The following is a 17,828-nucleotide window of genomic DNA, read 5'->3' as shown; positions in this document are numbered from 1 at the left end:
GGGAAACAGAAGAAGGAGTCACGCGGGGAGTGATCATCCTCCTCGAAGGCTCAGAGTGGGGTGCCTAAATGTGTGTGGATGTAACCAAGATGTGAAAAAAGGAGAGATAGGTAGTATGTTTGAGGAAAGGAACCTGGATGTTTTGGCTCTGAGTGAAACGAAGCTCAAGGGTAAAGGGGAAGAGTGGTTTGGAAATGTCTGGGGAGTGAAGTCAGGGGTTAGTGAGAGGACAAGAGCAAGGGAAGGAGTAGCAATACTCCTGAAACAGGAGTTGTGGGAGTATGTGATAGAATGTAAGAAAGTAAATTCTCGATTAATATGGGTAAAATTGAAAGTTGATGGAGAGAGGTGGGTGATTATTGGTGCATATGCACCTGGGCATGAGAAGAAAGATCATGAGAGGCAAGTGTTTTGGGAGCAGCTGAATGAGTGTGTTAGCGGTTTTGATGCACGAGACCGGGTTATAGTGATGGGTGATTTGAATGCAAAGGTGAGTAATGTGGCAGTTGAGGGAATAATTGGTATGCATGGGGTGTTCAGTGTTGTAAATGGAAATGGTGAAGAGCTTGTAGATTTATGTGCTGAAAAAGGACTGATGATTGGGAATACCTGGTTTAAAAAGCGAGATATACATAAGTATACTTATGTAAGTAGGAGAGATGGCCAGAGAGCGTTATTGGATTACGTGTTAATTGACAGGCGTGCGAAAGAGAGACTTTTGGATGTTAATGTGCTGAGAGGTGCAACTGGAGGGATGTCTGATCATTATCTTGTGGAGGCTAAGGTGAAGATTAGTATGGGTTTTCAGAAAAGAGGAGTGAATGTTGGGGTGAAGAAGGTGGTGAGAGTGAGTGAGCTTGGGAAGGAGACCTGTGTGGGGAAGTACCAGGAGAGACTGTGTACAGAATGGAAAAAGGTGAGAACAATGGAAGTAAGGGGAGTGGGGGAGGAATGGGATGTATTTAGGGAATCAGTGATGGATTGCGCAAAAGATGCTTGTGGCATGAGAAGAGTGGGAGGTGGGCTGTTTAGAAAGGGTAGTGAGTGGTGGGATGAAGAAGTAAGAGTATTAGTGAAAGAGAAGAGAGAGGCATTTGGACGATTTTTGCAGGGAAAAAATGCAATTGAGTGGGAGAAGTATAAAAGAAAGAGACAGGAGGTCAAGAGAAAGGTGCAAGAGGTGAAAAAAAGGGCAAATGAGAGTTGGGGTGAGAGACTATCAGTAAATTTTAGGGAGAATAAAAAGATGTTTTGGAAGGAGGTAAATAGGGTGCGTAAGACAAGGGAGCAAATGGGAACTTCAGTGAAGGGCGTAAATGGGGAGGTGATAACAAGTAGCGGTGATGTGAGAAGGAGATGGAATGAGTATTTTGAAGGTTTGTTGAATGTGTCTGATGACAGAGTGGCAGATATAGGGTGTTTTGGTCGAGGTGGTGTGCAAAGTGAGAGGGTTAGGGAAAATGATTTGGTAAACAGAGAAGAGGTAGTAAAAGCTTTGCGGAAGATGAAAGCCGGCAAGGCAGCAGGTTTGGATGGTATTGCAGTGGAATTTATTAAAAAGGGGGGTGACTGTATTGTTGACTGGTTGGTAAGGTTATTTAATGTATGTATGACTCATGGTGAGGTGCCTGAGGATTGGCGGAATGCGTGCATAGTGCCATTGTACAAAGGCAAAGGGGATAAGAGTGAGTGCTCAAATTACAGAGGTATAAGTTTGTTGAGTATTCCTGGTAAATTATATGGGAGGGTATTGATTGAGAGGGTGAAGGCATGTACAGAGCATCAGATTGGGGAAGAGCAGTGCGGTTTCAGAAGTGGTAGAGGATGTGTGGATCAGGTGTTTGCTTTGAAGAATGTATGTGAGAAATACTTAGAAAAGCAAATGGATTTGTATGTAGCATTTATGGATCTGGAGAAGGCATATGATAGAGTTGATAGAGATGCTCTGTGGAAGGTATTAAGAATATATGGTGTGGGAGGCAAGTTGTTAGAAGCAGTGAAAAGTTTTTATCGAGGATGTAAGGCATGTGTACGTGTAGGAAGAGAGGAAAGTGATTGGTTCTCAGTGAATGTAGGTTTGCGGCAGGGGTGTGTGATGTCTCCATGGTTGTTTAATTTGTTTATGGATGGGGTTGTTAGGGAGGTAAATGCAAGAGTCCTGGAAAGAGGGGCAAGTATGAAGTCTGTTGGGGATGAGAGAGCTTGGGAAGTGAGTCAGTTGTTGTTCGCTGATGATACAGCGCTGGTGGCTGATTCATGTGAGAAACTGCAGAAGCTGGTGACTGAGTTTGGTAAAGTGTGTGGAAGAATAAAGTTAAGAGTAAATGTGAATAAGAGCAAGGTTATTAGGTACAGTAGGGGTGAGGGTCAAGTCAATTGGGAGGTGAGTTTGAATGGAGAAAAACTGGAGGAAGTGAAGTGTTTTAGATATCTGGGAGTGGATCTGTCAGCGGATGGAACCATGGAAGCGGAAGTGGATCATAGGGTGGGGGAGGGGGCGAAAATTTTGGGAGCCTTGAAAAATGTGTGGAAGTCGAGAACATTATCTCGGAAAGCAAAAATGGGTATGTTTGAAGGAATAGTGGTTCCAACAATGTTGTATGGTTGCGAGGCGTGGGCTATGGATAGAGATGTGCGCAGGAGGATGGATGTGCTGGAAATGAGATGTTTGAGGACAATGTGTGGTGTGAGGTGGTTTGAGCGAGTGAGTAACGTAAGGGTAAGAGAGATGTGTGGAAATAAAAAGAGCGTGGTTGAGAGAGCAGAAGAGGGTGTTTTGAAATGGTTTGGGCACATGGAGAGAATGAGTGAGGAAAGATTGACCAAGAGGATATATGTGTCGGAGGTGGAGGGAACGAGGAGAAGAGGGAGACCAAATTGGAGGTGGAAAGATGGAGTGAAAAAGATTTTGTGTGATCGGGGCCTGAACATGCAGGAGGGTGAAAGGAGGGCAAGGAATAGAGTGAATTGGAGCGATGTGGTATACAAGGGTTGACGTGCTGTCAGTGGATTGAATCAAGGCATGTGAAGCGTCTGGGGTAAACCATGGAAAGCTGTGTAGGTATGTATATTTGCGTGTGTGGACGTATGTACATGTGTATGGGGGGGGGGTTGGGCCATTTCTTTCGTCTGTTTCCTTGCGCTACCTCGCAAACGCGGGAGACAGCGACAAAGTATAAAAAAAAAAGAAAAAAAAAACAACACTTGTCAGGACTACTATACCATCAAACACATCCATCTTTACACTCACAGACAGTGACTTCTTTCCACACAATCTTTAGTGCACTCAGGACATTAGCCCCTTCAAACATCCTATGGCATACTACATCTCCCATGGTTCCATTCACTCCCAGGTAACTAAAACACTCTTCCTTCAAGTTCTCTCCATTCAAACTCATACTCCAGCCAACCTGTCTGTCAACCTTACTAAACTTAATAACTTTACTTTTTTCACATCACCTCTCAACTCTCCCCTCTTACACACATTCCAAAACTCAAACACCAGTTTTTCATTCAAGTCTGTCAGCAGAGCAGTGTCATCAGCAAACTGCAACTGACTCACCTTCTTGGCTCCTACACCCACAGCAAACTTCAAACCCACCCTCTCACCAAGAACCTTGCATTTAATTCCTCCATGATCCCATCCAAAAACAAATTAAACAGTCAAGGTGACAAAGACACCCTTGCTGCATATGTACCCTCACTTGGAACCACTCACCCTTCTCTCTTCCTACTTGCATGCATGCCTTACTTTCTTGAAACTCCTCACTATTTCTAGCAACTTTCCTCCCACACCCTATATTCATAACACCTTTCACAAAGTCTCTATCAACTCTATCAAATGTTTTTTCCATATCCATTATGGCTATGTGAAAAGCATCTCTTACACAGATTGTTCAAAGCAAACACTTGATTCACACATTCTCTACTAACGTTTCTAGATCACAAAATTATATCGGACAACCAACACGGTTTCCACAATAGATGATCCTGCCTGATAAATTTGCTGGAATTTTCTAAAGTTATTTTCATAACTAGGATGAAAAAGTACTATTTTAAGTAGTTCATTTAGATTTCCAAAAGGCTTTTGATAAAATACATCACAAGGCACTTTGACACAAACTTGAAGCGCACAGAATTGGTGAAGAACTCTGTACATGGATCAGAGACTGGCTTACCGGAAGAAAGCAGCATGTAGTACTAAATGGCGAAGCCTCAGATTGGCTAAATTGGCCCAATTTTTTTCTTGATATACATTAATAACCTAGACCTCGGTCTCACATCAAAGATATCCAAATTTGTTGACAATATTAAACTTGGAGGTAGAGCTGTAAACAAGCATGACTGCAAAATGAGTCAAAGATATCTTCACTTACCAGGAGAAAGGTCAGACATATGGCAAATGTAGTTTAATGTAGACAAGTGTAAAGTTTTGCACTTTGGAGAAAAGAATATATGTTGTGACTACAAACTATTCGGAAACTCTCTAACTAAAGTAAACGAAGAGAAGGACCTTGGAGTTGTCATTAGCAACAACCTGATGTACACTAAAGTGTCAAGCAGCAAGTAAAAAAAGGCAACCAAATATTAGGTTTCATTGCCAGGAACACAGATTACAAGGCACCAGAAACAATTCTCACACTTTATAATTCTCTAGTAAGACCACACCTTGAATATGCAGTTCAGTTTTGGTCCCTAAACTATAAAAAAAACTTAGAAAAAATAGATCAAGTACAAAGATTTGTGACAAAATTGGTCCCATCTCTTAGAAATCTGGTATACTAAGAGAGATTAAAACGATTGGATCTGTTCTCCTTTACAAAATGTAGACTTCATGGTAACTTAATTCAAGTGTTCAAAATTCTAAACAAGTTCAATAAAGTAAATCACAAACATCTTTTCGAAATACAAGAAAATATGGTTACCAGGGCAAATGGAATTAAACTCAAGGCTAAAAGATGTAGTACGGACAGAGGAAAATGCTTCTTTTTCTACAGGTGTGTTGAGCACTGGAATAAGCTACCGTCAGAACTAGTGAATGCTAAGACTATAAATACCTTCAAAAGTCATTTAGACAAATATTTTATAAATTCAGGTACACTATGAGAAAAACACCAGAAATAGAATGTATAAATGACAGCGGTGACAGGGACAGTAGAGGGCTGATATGCAGCAGCAGGGAGTTGGTGATAGCTTAAAAACTTTGCATGGAATTACATTTTCTTGTCTGATTAAACTTTTTTATTTACAGACGACCCAGTCATGGGCCAATCAGGCCTCCTGTTGTTTGTCTTTCTCATATAAGCTCTCAATTACCACTCTCCCATACAACTTACCAGGCACCCTCAACAAACTTATACCTCTACAATTTAAATATTCACTTTTGTCCCCCTTGCCTTTAAATAGGTCATTGAACTAATCCTAAGGCACCTCAACATGAGCAATACACACACTGAAAATCTGAAGCCAACCAATCAACTACAAAGTCAACTGTTTTCTTGAAAAATCTAAGTATAATCCCACACACTTTGTCACACTTAATCTTATGCAAGGCTTCCCATAACTCTGCTGTCTTCATCAAACCACTTGTCATGACTCACTTGCTTCACATACCTTTACCTCCCCAACACTCACCATCTACCAGCCCACTATTTAACAAATCTAGCAGATGAAAATACCCATTCCATCTCCTCTTCACCATTTCTCTGATTGTCATCACTTCCCTATCTGCTCCCATCACTGATGCTACCATTCGTTCTCCTTATCGTACTATTTACCTTCCATAGCATTTCCTTATCTCTCCTGAGGTTTACCAACACTCTCTCACCTTGCACTGTCCTTCACATCTCTTGCCACTTCCTCTTGTACTAGCAATCCTTCCCTGTAGGTAACACTTGTACATCTCTCTTTCCTTTCACTAAAAGCTTTTTCTTCATCCCACCACTCGCTTCACTTTCTCATATAACCACATCCTGCCTTGTGCATGCCACACATGAGGATACTAAATTAAGTCTGCTAGATGGAAAGCTATACATGGACCATCATGATTTGGGTATGGCCACTCTCTTTCTGGTATTTTTGAGTAAAAATTTGGCATGCCTCAGCAATCTTTGCCAATTTCTTGTCATACCACCCACAATACATACTGTTATGGCAATTATGGTCCAACCAAGTATAAACATCATTCACTGACTATTCAGGAAAAAGCTGAATGATAGCTTGCCTTCCAGATGCACATCAAAAAAAAAAAAAAAAGGAAATGTAGTGAGGTTACGCAATCCCCATACACACTGTCCACATTAGATGCTCTATGACCTGTGGCTTTTGCTTCATCATTTGCCTCACTTAGTGTTACATACAATAGAAACAGTTACTAAAATGCTAATGTATTTCATTATATTGTTGCTTGCAAACATGCTAATGTATTTCATTATATTGTTGCCTGCAAACAAGAATATAAAATAACATAATGTGAAATGAATTACCACTGTTTAGCAGGTGTTCTGGTTGGGTTGTGGAAGTGGCATAACTGAGAGAGGCATGGAAACAAGTTAAACAACAACAATGCTTTAAGGTCCATAAAGAGAAAGAGCCCAAGGACAATAAACTAACAGAGGTGCAGGATCATGATGAGGAAGAAGTAAAGTAATGTAGGTCGAGTAATTCGAGACAGGCTTGGTAGGGGTTCTGTGATGCTGGTGTGGATGCCAGATGCAAGAGCATGTGGGAGAAGTACATGGCTGCTGAGTTTATGTGGAGCTCCTATAGGAGGTGGGTGTGGCACATGTGGCTCCTAGAGTGTGCAGTGGCTGCTGGTTTGTGCTGGGCCACAGGAGTGATGCAGGAATGACCATAAGGCCCTTGTTGTTACAGGTGCTGCTCATGAAGGGCAGAGGCAATGTTCCACATGAGTCTTGCTGAGGACAAACACTAGAGATGAGGCACAACATGAAATCTGCCAGGAAGATGAAATGTCAGGAGTCACCCTGGGAATTCTACTAATGTTTGAGGCACCCAAAGGGTGGCTTGAGTCCGGTGTCACACTGCCAAGACTTCAAGTACTGGAGTGGTACACATGTTGTCCTGAGTCAACTGCCTGACTGCCTTCCTGTGGTGATACCTGGGTATATAAGAGACAAGAAAACCAGGTCATTAAAGCCAAATGTTGCAAGCTCTTCTTACGGAATGGGTCAGGTCATCTATAATTACAGCGACATCTTTTGATCCAGCATTGTCGAACGTCAAGGCTAGATATCACGAGGTAATATCACAGGTGTGGATGTAGGATGGGCCACCAAACTAATTTGTCTGGGGATGATAAAGTGGGTTAGGTGAGGTCACCTGCTTTGACCTGCCACGAAGTCAGTGTCATCAGTGTAGTAACACTTTGTGAAGTGACAGTGGGTCACTACATTACTCTATTTCTTCAGTTTTTTGAGATTCAGGCTTGGATACTGATGAGGCTGAGAGCATAGTCGGCTGGTCAACCAGTGCTGATGGGAAGTGGAGGTGGGAGGTCAGGTAGTGATGCTACAATAACCCCTTCTTTGTATTGGAATGTGTCAACAATAATATGGTTGGTATTCAAGATTTATTCTGCGAGGGCAAACTGCAGGTCTGGTGCTTCCAGATTGTAGAAAGGGAGTTTGTCCCATCACACCATACTGGTAAATATGTTGTTACACAGGGTCCTTGCTGGTTAAAGGAGAAAGAATCACCTGAGAGTGCAGGCATGGCCAGCTGAACCTGGCAAATATAAGTGAAAATGGACGGATGTGGAATGATGCTGGGTGGATAGTGGAAAAAGGGTTATGACAGCAAGGGTCATGGAAGGTTGACAATAGCACCATAACGACATACAAAAACGTCTCTCAGTCAACTCAGGGGTCACCAGTTTAGAAGGTAACTGGTTGGGTTGTTGGAATATTGTAATTGAGAGAAGGGCATGGAAACATGTTAAACAACAATGCTTTATTGTTTAAGGTCCAAAATTGAGATATCTCAGGGACAATGAGCAACTGGAGGTGCACGATTATGGTGGGAAGAGATAAAGTAAGGTAAGTGAAGTAATACGAGACAGGCTTAACAGGAGTCTTGTGATGCTGGTGAGGATACCACATGAAGCAGGAGCACTCAGGAGAAGTGCATGGCTACAGAGTCTATGGGGAGCTCCTGTAGAAGGTGGGTGTGGTATGTATTGTGGCTCCTTGAGTGAGTAGTAGCTGCCAGTTTGAGCATAGGCTGCAGGAGTGCTGCAGGCATGGCTGTAGGTCCCTTGTTGTTACAGTTGCTGCTCAAGACAAGCAGAGGTGATGTCCTACATGAGTCCTACCAAAGGTGGATGTTGGAGATGAGGCACCACAATGAAACCTGCCAGGAACATTAAACATCAGGAATCACGGAGGGATTTCTACTGACATCTAAGACACCTAAAAGGCAGCTTGAGTCCGGTATCACATCACCAAGACTTCAGGTGCTGGAGCGCTACACTTGTCTAGAGTCACCTGCCTGACTGCCTTCCTTTTGTGATACCCGGGTACATAAGACACAAGAAGGTCAGGATGTCGAAGCTGAATGGGTTATAAGCATTTAGGGAGCAGCCTGCAGCTCCAGTACCTAAGGTCCTTATGTAAGTGGCACTGCCTTTACTTATCAACCCATCACTGAGCAGTTTAGGGTTTGTTTGTCTTTTCTTTTCCTTCTTTTGCACTCAAGCATGGATCTGCATCCATTTCAGAACATTCAGAATATATGGAGAGGTATTTCTAGCCTTTTCAGGGAATTTCACATGGATCAGTGTAGCAGTGCTGCCACTAACATCAGATTTCCTCACCCATTTTCTATTAATCTCAAACTCACACCATTAATATTAGAAATTTCCATAAGTGGCTTATTTCCTTTTAAATTAGAAATTTCAATAAGTAGCTTATTTCCTTTTAAAAGTGCAACCATAGAAGCTATTTTGTCATCTGCAAGGTATTTCCAGCCACAGTAGGTAGCAGAGGTATGAGAAGGGGGAAAAAATCCAGGGCTTAGGTGAGGAGCACAACAAAACACTTCTACCGCCAACAACAGCTAAATTGTTACTAAGTTAGTATCATTTGGTATGCCAGCATGTCACCAGAGGACATCAACCTCACTGGCATACAGGCAGACACCAACACTGATTTAGGTGAGGTAAAGTGATGTGTCAACATAATTGCCCACCTAATAAATATGACTATAAGACTACTGGACCTATCAAATGATGGTAAAGATGTAGTACAAATAAGGGATGAAAGAATGACTAAATTGACATATATTATTCAAATGGTTGACAACCATGCTGGTGAGGACTTGAAATGTCAAATGTAAATGACTCATAATGCACTAGAGAAAACACAGACCAAAATGAATAACTTACAGACACCACTGATGGGCCTTTTCTCCTGGGCAGAACACTCAAAGCTCTACTGACAGGACTTTTAAGTATGGAGACAGGTGCAAGTGAATGCATGAGACTGGGTGCAGCTGTGGTGGAATACAGAGTCTGCCGCAATAGTGGATGAGGATGGTTCGATGCAGATGTAACAGGAGCAAACTGACATCGCATCTCCTGGATTCCAAGCATGATGCTGTCATCTTGTTCCCATGGTCTGAGAAGATACAAAGATTAGTTCATCAAGAAATATGTATTAGCATATTTTCAATGTTACAACAATATAAGCTTTTATCATTTTTTTCACTTCAGAATCAAGCCTGATTCTATATGAATAATACGTCTTTATTTTGAGCAGGTTAAATACTTCACTCACATATAAATGTTATCATCATGACCATGTCTTAAAAACATAAAACAAAAAGACAAAGAAAAATAAAAGTTGTAGATGCTTGGAAAACATGAAAAGGTAAGAGCAACAATCAAAACTGGAAGTTCATGGACCCCTTGGGGGATAGTCAGATTTAGACCTTGGGGGGGCCAGGACACTTCAGGTTCAGTGGGCCCCTGGCACACAGAAATTAAAATATGCGGCAAGTCATCAAATTTACACATCACCCCCTCTTTGATAAATTCCACTGCAATACCATCCAAACCCGCCGCCTTGCCAGCTTTGATCTTCCACAAAGCTTTCACTATCTTCTCTCTGTTTACCAAACCACTCTCCCTGACCCTCTCACTTCGCACATCACCCCGACCATTACACCCTATATCTGTCACTCTATCATCAAACACATTCAACAAACCTTCAAAATACTCAATCTCCTTCTCACTTCATCAATACTTGTTATTACCTCACCACTTGCCCCTTCACTGATGTTCCCATTCGTTCTCTTGTCTTATGAACGCTACTTATCTCCTTCTAAAACATCTTTTTATTTTCCCTAAAATTTAATGATACTCTTTCACCCCAACTCTCATTTGACTTTCTTTTTCACTTCTGGAACTTTTGTCTTGACCTCCTGCTGCTTTCTTTAATAACTCTCCCAATCATTTGCAATACTTCCCTGCAAGTATCGTCCAAACACCTCTCTCTTCTCTTTCACTAACAACCTTACTTCTTCATCCCACCACTTACTACCCTTTCTAATCTGCCTATCTCCCACCTTTCTCATGCCACATTTAAGGCATGTGCATGAGTAGGAAGAGAGGAGAGTGATTGATTCCCAGTGGATATCAGTTTGCAGTAGGGGTGCGCGATGTCTCCATGGGTGCTTAATTTGTTTATGGTTAGGGTGGTTAGGGAGGTAAATGCAAGAGTTTTGGAGAGAAGGGCAAGTATGCTGTCTGTTGTGGATGAGAGGGCCTGAGAAGTGAGTCAGTTGTTGTTCGCCTATGATACAGCTCCCTATCCACATCCAGGCCCCATAGACCTTTCCATGGTTTACCCAAGATGCTTCACATGCCCTGGTTCAGTCCACTGACAGCACGTCGACCCCAGTATACCACATTGTTCCAATTCACTCAATTCCTTGCACGCCTCTCACCCTCCTGTATGTTCAGGCCCTGATCGCTCAAAATCTTTTTCACTCCAACCTTCCATCTCCAATTTGGTTTCCTGTTTCACCTTGTTCCCTTCACCTCTGACATATATATATCCTCTTTGTCAATCTTTCCTTACTCATTCTCTCCATATGCCCAAACCATTATAACACACCCTTTTCTGCTCTCTCAGCCACACTCTTTTCATTTCCACACATCTCTCTTACCCTTTCATTACTTAATCAAACCACCTCACACCACATATTATCCTCAAACATTTCATTTCCAACACACCCATCCTCCTCTGTACAACCCTATCTATAGCCCATGCCTTGCAACCACATAACATTGTTGGAATTACTATTCCTTTATACAAACCCATTTTTGCACTCCAAGATAACACTCTCTCTGTCCACACATTCTTCATCACTGCCAGAACCTTTGCCCTCTCCCTCAACCTGTGACTCACTTCCTTTTCCATGGTTCCATTCGCTGCTAAGTCCACTCCCAAATATCTAAAACACTTTAGTTTCTCCAATTTTTCTCCATTCAAACTTACATCCCAATTAACTTGTCCCTCAACCCTACTGAACCTAATAACCTTGCTCTTATTCATATTTACTCTCAGCTTTCTCCTTTCACACACTTTTCCAAACTCGTGTCCAAAACCTGTGCAGTTTCTCACCTGAATCAGCCACCAGAGCTGTGTTATTTGTAAAGATCAACTGACTCACTTCCCTGTCCCTCTCATCCACAACATACTACGTACTTGCCTCTCTCTCCGAAACTCTTGCATTTACCTCCCTAACCACCCCACCCACAAACAAATCAAACAACCATGGGGACATCACAAACCCGACACAAACCAACATTCACTGGGAACCAATCACTCTCCTCTCTTACTATTCGTACACATGCCTTATATCCTTGGTAAAAAACTTTTCAGTTTCTAGCAACTTACCTCCCACACCATATACTCTTAAGACCTTTCACAAAACACATCTCTATCAACCCTATCATATGCCTTCTCCAAATCCATAAATGTTACATACAAATCCATCCGTTTTTCTGAGTATATCTCACACACTCTCTTCAAAGCAAACACCTGATCCATACATCCTCTACCACTTTTGAAACCACACTGCTCTTTCCCAATCTGATGCTCTGTATATGCCTTCACTCTCTCAATCAATACCCTCCCACATAATTTCCCAGGAATATTCAACAAACTTATATAAACTTATATAAGATGTTTTTGACAAAGCAATGTACTTTATATGCTTCCCATGCCATCTCATTCAGCAAAGTTATTGTATGTTTTTCCTTCCCTAGTCTTTCCTTCTTAAACACTTTTTACGAGCTGGGTGTAATAACATCAAAGAAGCATAAATCAATCTCAGCTGTGATATTTTTTCTCATGCAATTCTAAATTTCAACAGAGGGCCATAATTTGATGCATGCAGTAGCTTTTGTCATATCATTTACTTGAAAAATTTTAAATTTTCTCAAACACTAACATCAGGAATGCAAAGTTCACATTATCAAGTACAACATACTGTAATTAAAGTTTTATCTGATGCATCTACACTTACATCTATAAACTCTGATTCCGTATGTCAATTTGCCAATCCTGAGATACTGACTTACCTGCTTCTACACAGTTTATCTGGGGCAGCAGCAGAAAATATGGCAGAGGTGGAGGCAGTGACAGGTGTTGTGATGGTAAGGGTGGCAGTGGTGGTAGAGGCTTGTGCAGAGGAAAAGACAGCTGCAGTGCGAAGAACAGAGGCATACCTAAGAGCAGCCTCCTCAAAGCGGGTCCTCACCAAGCAGGTTAGCTTAAAGGGCCTTACGCAGCTTTTGGGGGTTTTGACCAGAGCCAGAGAGAGCACCTTAGCGTTATTTCCAGCTGAACACTGATTAGTTAGAGGTGGAGGTAACAACTGAGTGGGTAAGGGAGACGTTCTTAGGCTAGATGATGAGTCATTAGTTTGAATGACTGTTGCATGAGGTATTGGCCAATATGCCATGGCAGGAATCAGTCGAGTATCTGTCACTGAATAAAATGGCTCACTACCACTATGAGACATTACAGGTATACTATTCAAGACCAATGGAGTGGGTCGACCTACTACTGCATTTGTCGACTGTGTAATGCCTGCTGGAGGATTCTTGAAAAGACTTGCAGACACAGAAGTACAAGTGACTGCTAAGGATGCTATAATTTCAACATTTGCAAATGGAGAGAAAGAATGAACTGCTGATGCTGAGGAAATAAACTGAGGGGCTGATGTAAAAATTGCCTGTTGAAAGTCAACATTACTTGAAACAGAATGAGTGACTATTGTGGATGATACTAGCTGAGACATTCTTTTATATGGCCACTGCCAAGAGCTCAGTGAAGAGGAAATGGGTGATGAGGTTGACAAAGTGGGCAGGGAGTGTACATCACCAACAATGGACTAATGACTGTCATTCAGCACATGGATCATGGACTGACTTTCTGCTGCAGATGCCATAATTTTGGCAGATAACACAAGATGGCAGCCTGGCATCTAAAAAAGAACCAAAATAAGTTTAGTACACTAATAGTAAAAAGCCCCAGTGGCTGACTTGCTAATAAAGAGAACCTGGGCTAAGTAGCAATAAGTAACAAAAAATAACTTTTTCAAGTATATTCTTATCTTTACTGTTTAGCTTGCCATACTAGGCAGTAATTGAAAAACGTAAAATTGGTCCTATAGTTGACCTATAAAAAAGATTAATTAATGCATCATCTATATACAGACTAAGATATGTATAAAGTGCAAATTTTCATTACATTTCTCATACACCATATCAGTATTTGCACCTCCTTTTAACTGGTCATCTATGATAAAGCCTAAATACTTGTACTGACTCACTCTTTCTACATCTTTATCTTCAATTGTAATTAAGTCTGGTACATGTAGGTTATTGTCCTAAAACCTATTATCATCTCTAGTTTTCTTTACATTCAAGTGCAGATACTTTGTTTTACACCACTCAACAAAGCAAAAAACTTGTGCAATATAATCATTACAATTATCATTTACAATGCTTCCCATGATTACTGTATCATCAGCATATTCTAAAATTGTGCAGTTGCTAATAGCACTTCTACAGTCATCAGTATACAAAGTGAGCAAAATGGGGAACATAAATCACAGCTGGGGTGCACCTGTATCCGTAAAAATTATGTTGGACTTATCTATCTTGGTATACTGTTGCCTCGGTTAAAAAGCTGAAGATCCATTTCAGTAATTTACAGTTTACATCCATCCCTAATAATCTATCTAACAAAATATTGGCTGGATTGTATCAAAGGCAGAGCTGAAATAAATTTAAAAGATTCTTGCTTGAGAGTTATGTTTGTCTAAATCTTTGGTAATCTCATGAATAGCCCAAGATAACTTGGGGACACCAAGGGGAGTACCTCCTCTGGCTGACAGAAATTACTGCAAGCACCATCATGAAGCGTTTGTAATCTGTTACAACAAAATACCAATAATAAAATTCTTAGAATCACCTTGAAATACAAGTTGACAACTTTCAGGTTTTTGAAAACCCTCACATTATTACATCCTGATCCCTTTTGTTTATTTCTCAAACCTTGTTAAGGATGACGAACAAACCCCAAAGGTGCCTCTCTTCCAATATGAGGGAAATTAAACATTAGAAAATACATTTCATATATCTCTCTCTAAAAGGTGGGTAAGAATATTTTTTTGATACGCTAGAACAATATATATTACTTATTCAAAACCCACAAAAGCCCACTCAACTCCTTATTCTTATAACAAACTGCGATTACATGTATAATAGTGGAGCAAGGACCACAATGACATGTTAGAATAAGCGCCCCTTACCGTACAAATTATTTACAGCCACAATGTTACAAAGAAACAATGTAGACATATTCAAAAGTCATTGAGACACGTGGAACAAAGGAATTCAAAAATTAAAGGATATCTATATACGAGACAATAGTATCATGAGGAGGGGAGGTCACAAACCTGTCGGCAGATGCCATTGTGTTATTAAATATTTAAATATATGTACGATCAGTAGGGGTATTCTACTCGCCCAAGCCAAGCTGCTACACTTGCATTCTTCAGCTGCGATCATCAAGGACTATCACTGTCCGCAGTCATTCCTCTTAATTCCTTTTTTTTTTTTTTTTTTTTTGCTTTGTCGCTGTCTCCCGCAAATTTGCAAGGAAACAGACGAAAGAAATGGCCCAACCCACCCCCATACACATGTATATACATACGTCCACACACGCAAATATACATACCTACACAGCTTTCCATGGTTTACCCCAGACGCTTCACATGCCTTGATTCAATCCACTGACAGCACGTCAACCCCGGTATACCACATCGCTCCAAATCACTCTATTCCTTGCCCTCCTGCATGTTCAGGCCCCGATCACACAAAATCTTTTTCACTCCATCTTTCCACCTCCAATTTGGTCTCCCTCTTCTCCTCGTTCCCTCCACCTCCGACACATATATCCTCTTGGTCAATCTTTCCTCACTCATTCTCTCCATGTGCCCAAACCATTTCAAAACACCCTCTTCTGCTCTCTCAACCACGCTCTTTTTATTTCCACACATCTCTCTTACCCTTACGTTACTTACTCGATCAAACCACCTCACACCACACATTGTCCTCAAACATCTCATTTCCTTATCAACACGAAAACACTTGGTTCACGATACAAAGACCATTAACAAGAATTCAAAAAGGATAAACTACTTTCTAAAAATTAACGTAATAAACAATAACTATCTTCTGCCTATCATCTATCAGAAATATGTCTTATTACAAAATGTCGACGTTAAAGTAAATGAAAAAGGTACTTCACTTACTCAAATATGTTGATATGTTTTCAACATATTACTGCAACCTGAACTTCATTGGACAAGACCATTGTGAAATTTGTGATCCGTCTACAGTTTCAGCCACTGAGAAGATTCACGTAATCAAAAACTGATGAAATATGTTATAACGATAGAAAGTGTCCAAGGTAACAAGGGTTGTAGTATAGGATTTATAACGGATAAATGGGTCTTGTGTAAACTGAGATGATTTCCCTAAGAATACAAAGGATGTGACTTTTCGTTCTCTTTACTTGCTTTAAATAGCAATAAAATCATAAGCAGATAGGAACTAAAAAAAAATATGATTATGTTACATTCCTTTAAGTTCCTAAAAGTAATAGATAGACTGGAAACGAATTGGCAATCCTAAGGTAAAAGATAGATGCAATAGGGACAAAATAGATTCCCATGTACCTAAACGTACAGACCAAATAAAGAATATCGTTACAAGGAACAATAGGTAAGAAATGCTCCAGAAAACAGTAGGACTATAATGTTGCATGAAAAGACATATAGAAGTCTAGGATATCATACACATGGGAAGAATGAAAATAAGATATCATCGTGGAAATGTTACCTAATATACATGAGTGCGGAACTAATGATAAGTTGAGGAAAGTAATAAGAAGGTTGTAATATGTGTTTTGTGGATCATCGTGTTCGAGAATGAAACTGTTTTGTTTTAGAATAAGGGGAGATGATATGACTGATTATAGTATTAGAGCGAATTGATAAGGATGGTAAAATAAAGAAATAAAAAAAAAATTGCTACTCGAATTTACAAGTGTGAGGCCGGTTGAAACTACCGTTAGCATGGAGAAAGGGGGAAGATGGACTCTAACCTCCCTATTTCATTAGAATATTACCAATTTCAAAGTGGTAGTATTGTATTGAAGAAAATGTTGTACCAAGATGGAGGGGCGACGTGGATATCTCCCCACCCTCTGCTTGAGCTACACAGTACACAAACTAAATAGAAATTACTTTATTATAATTACATTTACGACAACGTTTTAGTACTTGGAAAAACGGCCAACAGTATAATAAACCATATTTCACAGTGATGTAATTTAATACTGTAAGGAAGTAGTTCTATCTTTTGTTTGTCTATCAGCAAACAAATTGAGGAAGTTGCTTCACAACACGACGGCTAACCATCATTCACAGTTGTCAATAATTCATGTATTTCCTAGGCGGGATAGAAATTGCTGGCTGCTGGGATGAAATATCTTTAGAAAAATATGTTGCAATGTAGGAGAGTTGTGCCGTCAATACGGAAGGTATGAAGAAGGAAAATGACGGGTTGAATTATTGTACCACTGACTAATGCCATTCGCTGTTTGTAATGTATGGATGTAGGGTGTTGTAGGGTGTAAGGTAAGAAGTGGTGGACGTAAGGGAGCGTATGGTAGACAGGAACGGAGGGATGGAGGTGATGGTGAGGGAATGTTGTGATGAGGGAGAGTGTAATGGCCAAGGCGGAATGGCGTGGTGATAGGTGAGTACATAGGAATTCAAACAGCAACAGATCAAACTGAGTCCTTTCGAGACTGTGACAGTGGAAGATATCAGAAACTCAGAATACTGTGGTAAGAGTTAGAAGGCATACAGATAATTCAAAGAGAATAACCTGCGAATGCCATTTTGACTATGGAGGGGCAAATAATGAAAGTCGTGAGCTTGAAGCGAAATATCTACCAAGTTCTGCTTTCAACAACTCTACTTGGCAAATCGTTCCATATGTTAACAATCCTGTTGAAGAAAAAGTACTTCGCTTCGCTCGAGGTAACACGTTTGCCCACGAATTTGTATTTATTACTACGAGTAAAATAAGACGAATCAAGTCTTAGGTATTTTGATAGATCAAGATTCTCAAACTCTTTGATCATTATGAATAACTGTATAAGATCACGTCTACCCTTTTCTTTTCTAAGCCAAATTAAGTTCAAGTCATTTAACCTCAT

General features: G+C 40.6%; 1 protein-coding gene across 7 annotated transcripts in view; it reads right to left on the bottom strand.

The window, feature by feature from the left end:
* Positions 1-15,528, bottom strand: part of LOC139765063 (uncharacterized) — a 197,253-nt gene extending 181,725 nt beyond the window's left edge. For 5 of the 7 annotated variants that reach the window (XM_071692163.1, XM_071692164.1, XM_071692165.1 and 2 more), the window contains exons 1-3: positions 14,508-15,528; positions 12,608-13,515; positions 9,404-9,635 (exon numbers count right to left, since the gene is read on the bottom strand). In XM_071692163.1, coding sequence (XP_071548264.1) covers positions 9,404-9,635; positions 12,608-13,329 — 954 coding nt within the window. In that variant the 5' untranslated portion in view covers positions 13,330-13,515; positions 14,508-15,528. The remainder of the gene's footprint in view (positions 1-9,403; positions 9,636-12,607; positions 13,516-14,507) is intronic. The other 2 variants (XM_071692167.1, XM_071692166.1) reach the window with 2 other exon arrangements.
* Positions 15,529-17,828: the final 2,300 nt, after the last annotated feature.

The sequence above is a fragment of the Panulirus ornatus genome, chromosome 52, assembly GCF_036320965.1.
Source record: "Panulirus ornatus isolate Po-2019 chromosome 52, ASM3632096v1, whole genome shotgun sequence".
Classification (NCBI taxonomy): Eukaryota; Metazoa; Arthropoda; class Malacostraca; order Decapoda; family Palinuridae; genus Panulirus; species Panulirus ornatus.
This window is presented reverse-complemented; position numbering and strand designations above follow the sequence as displayed.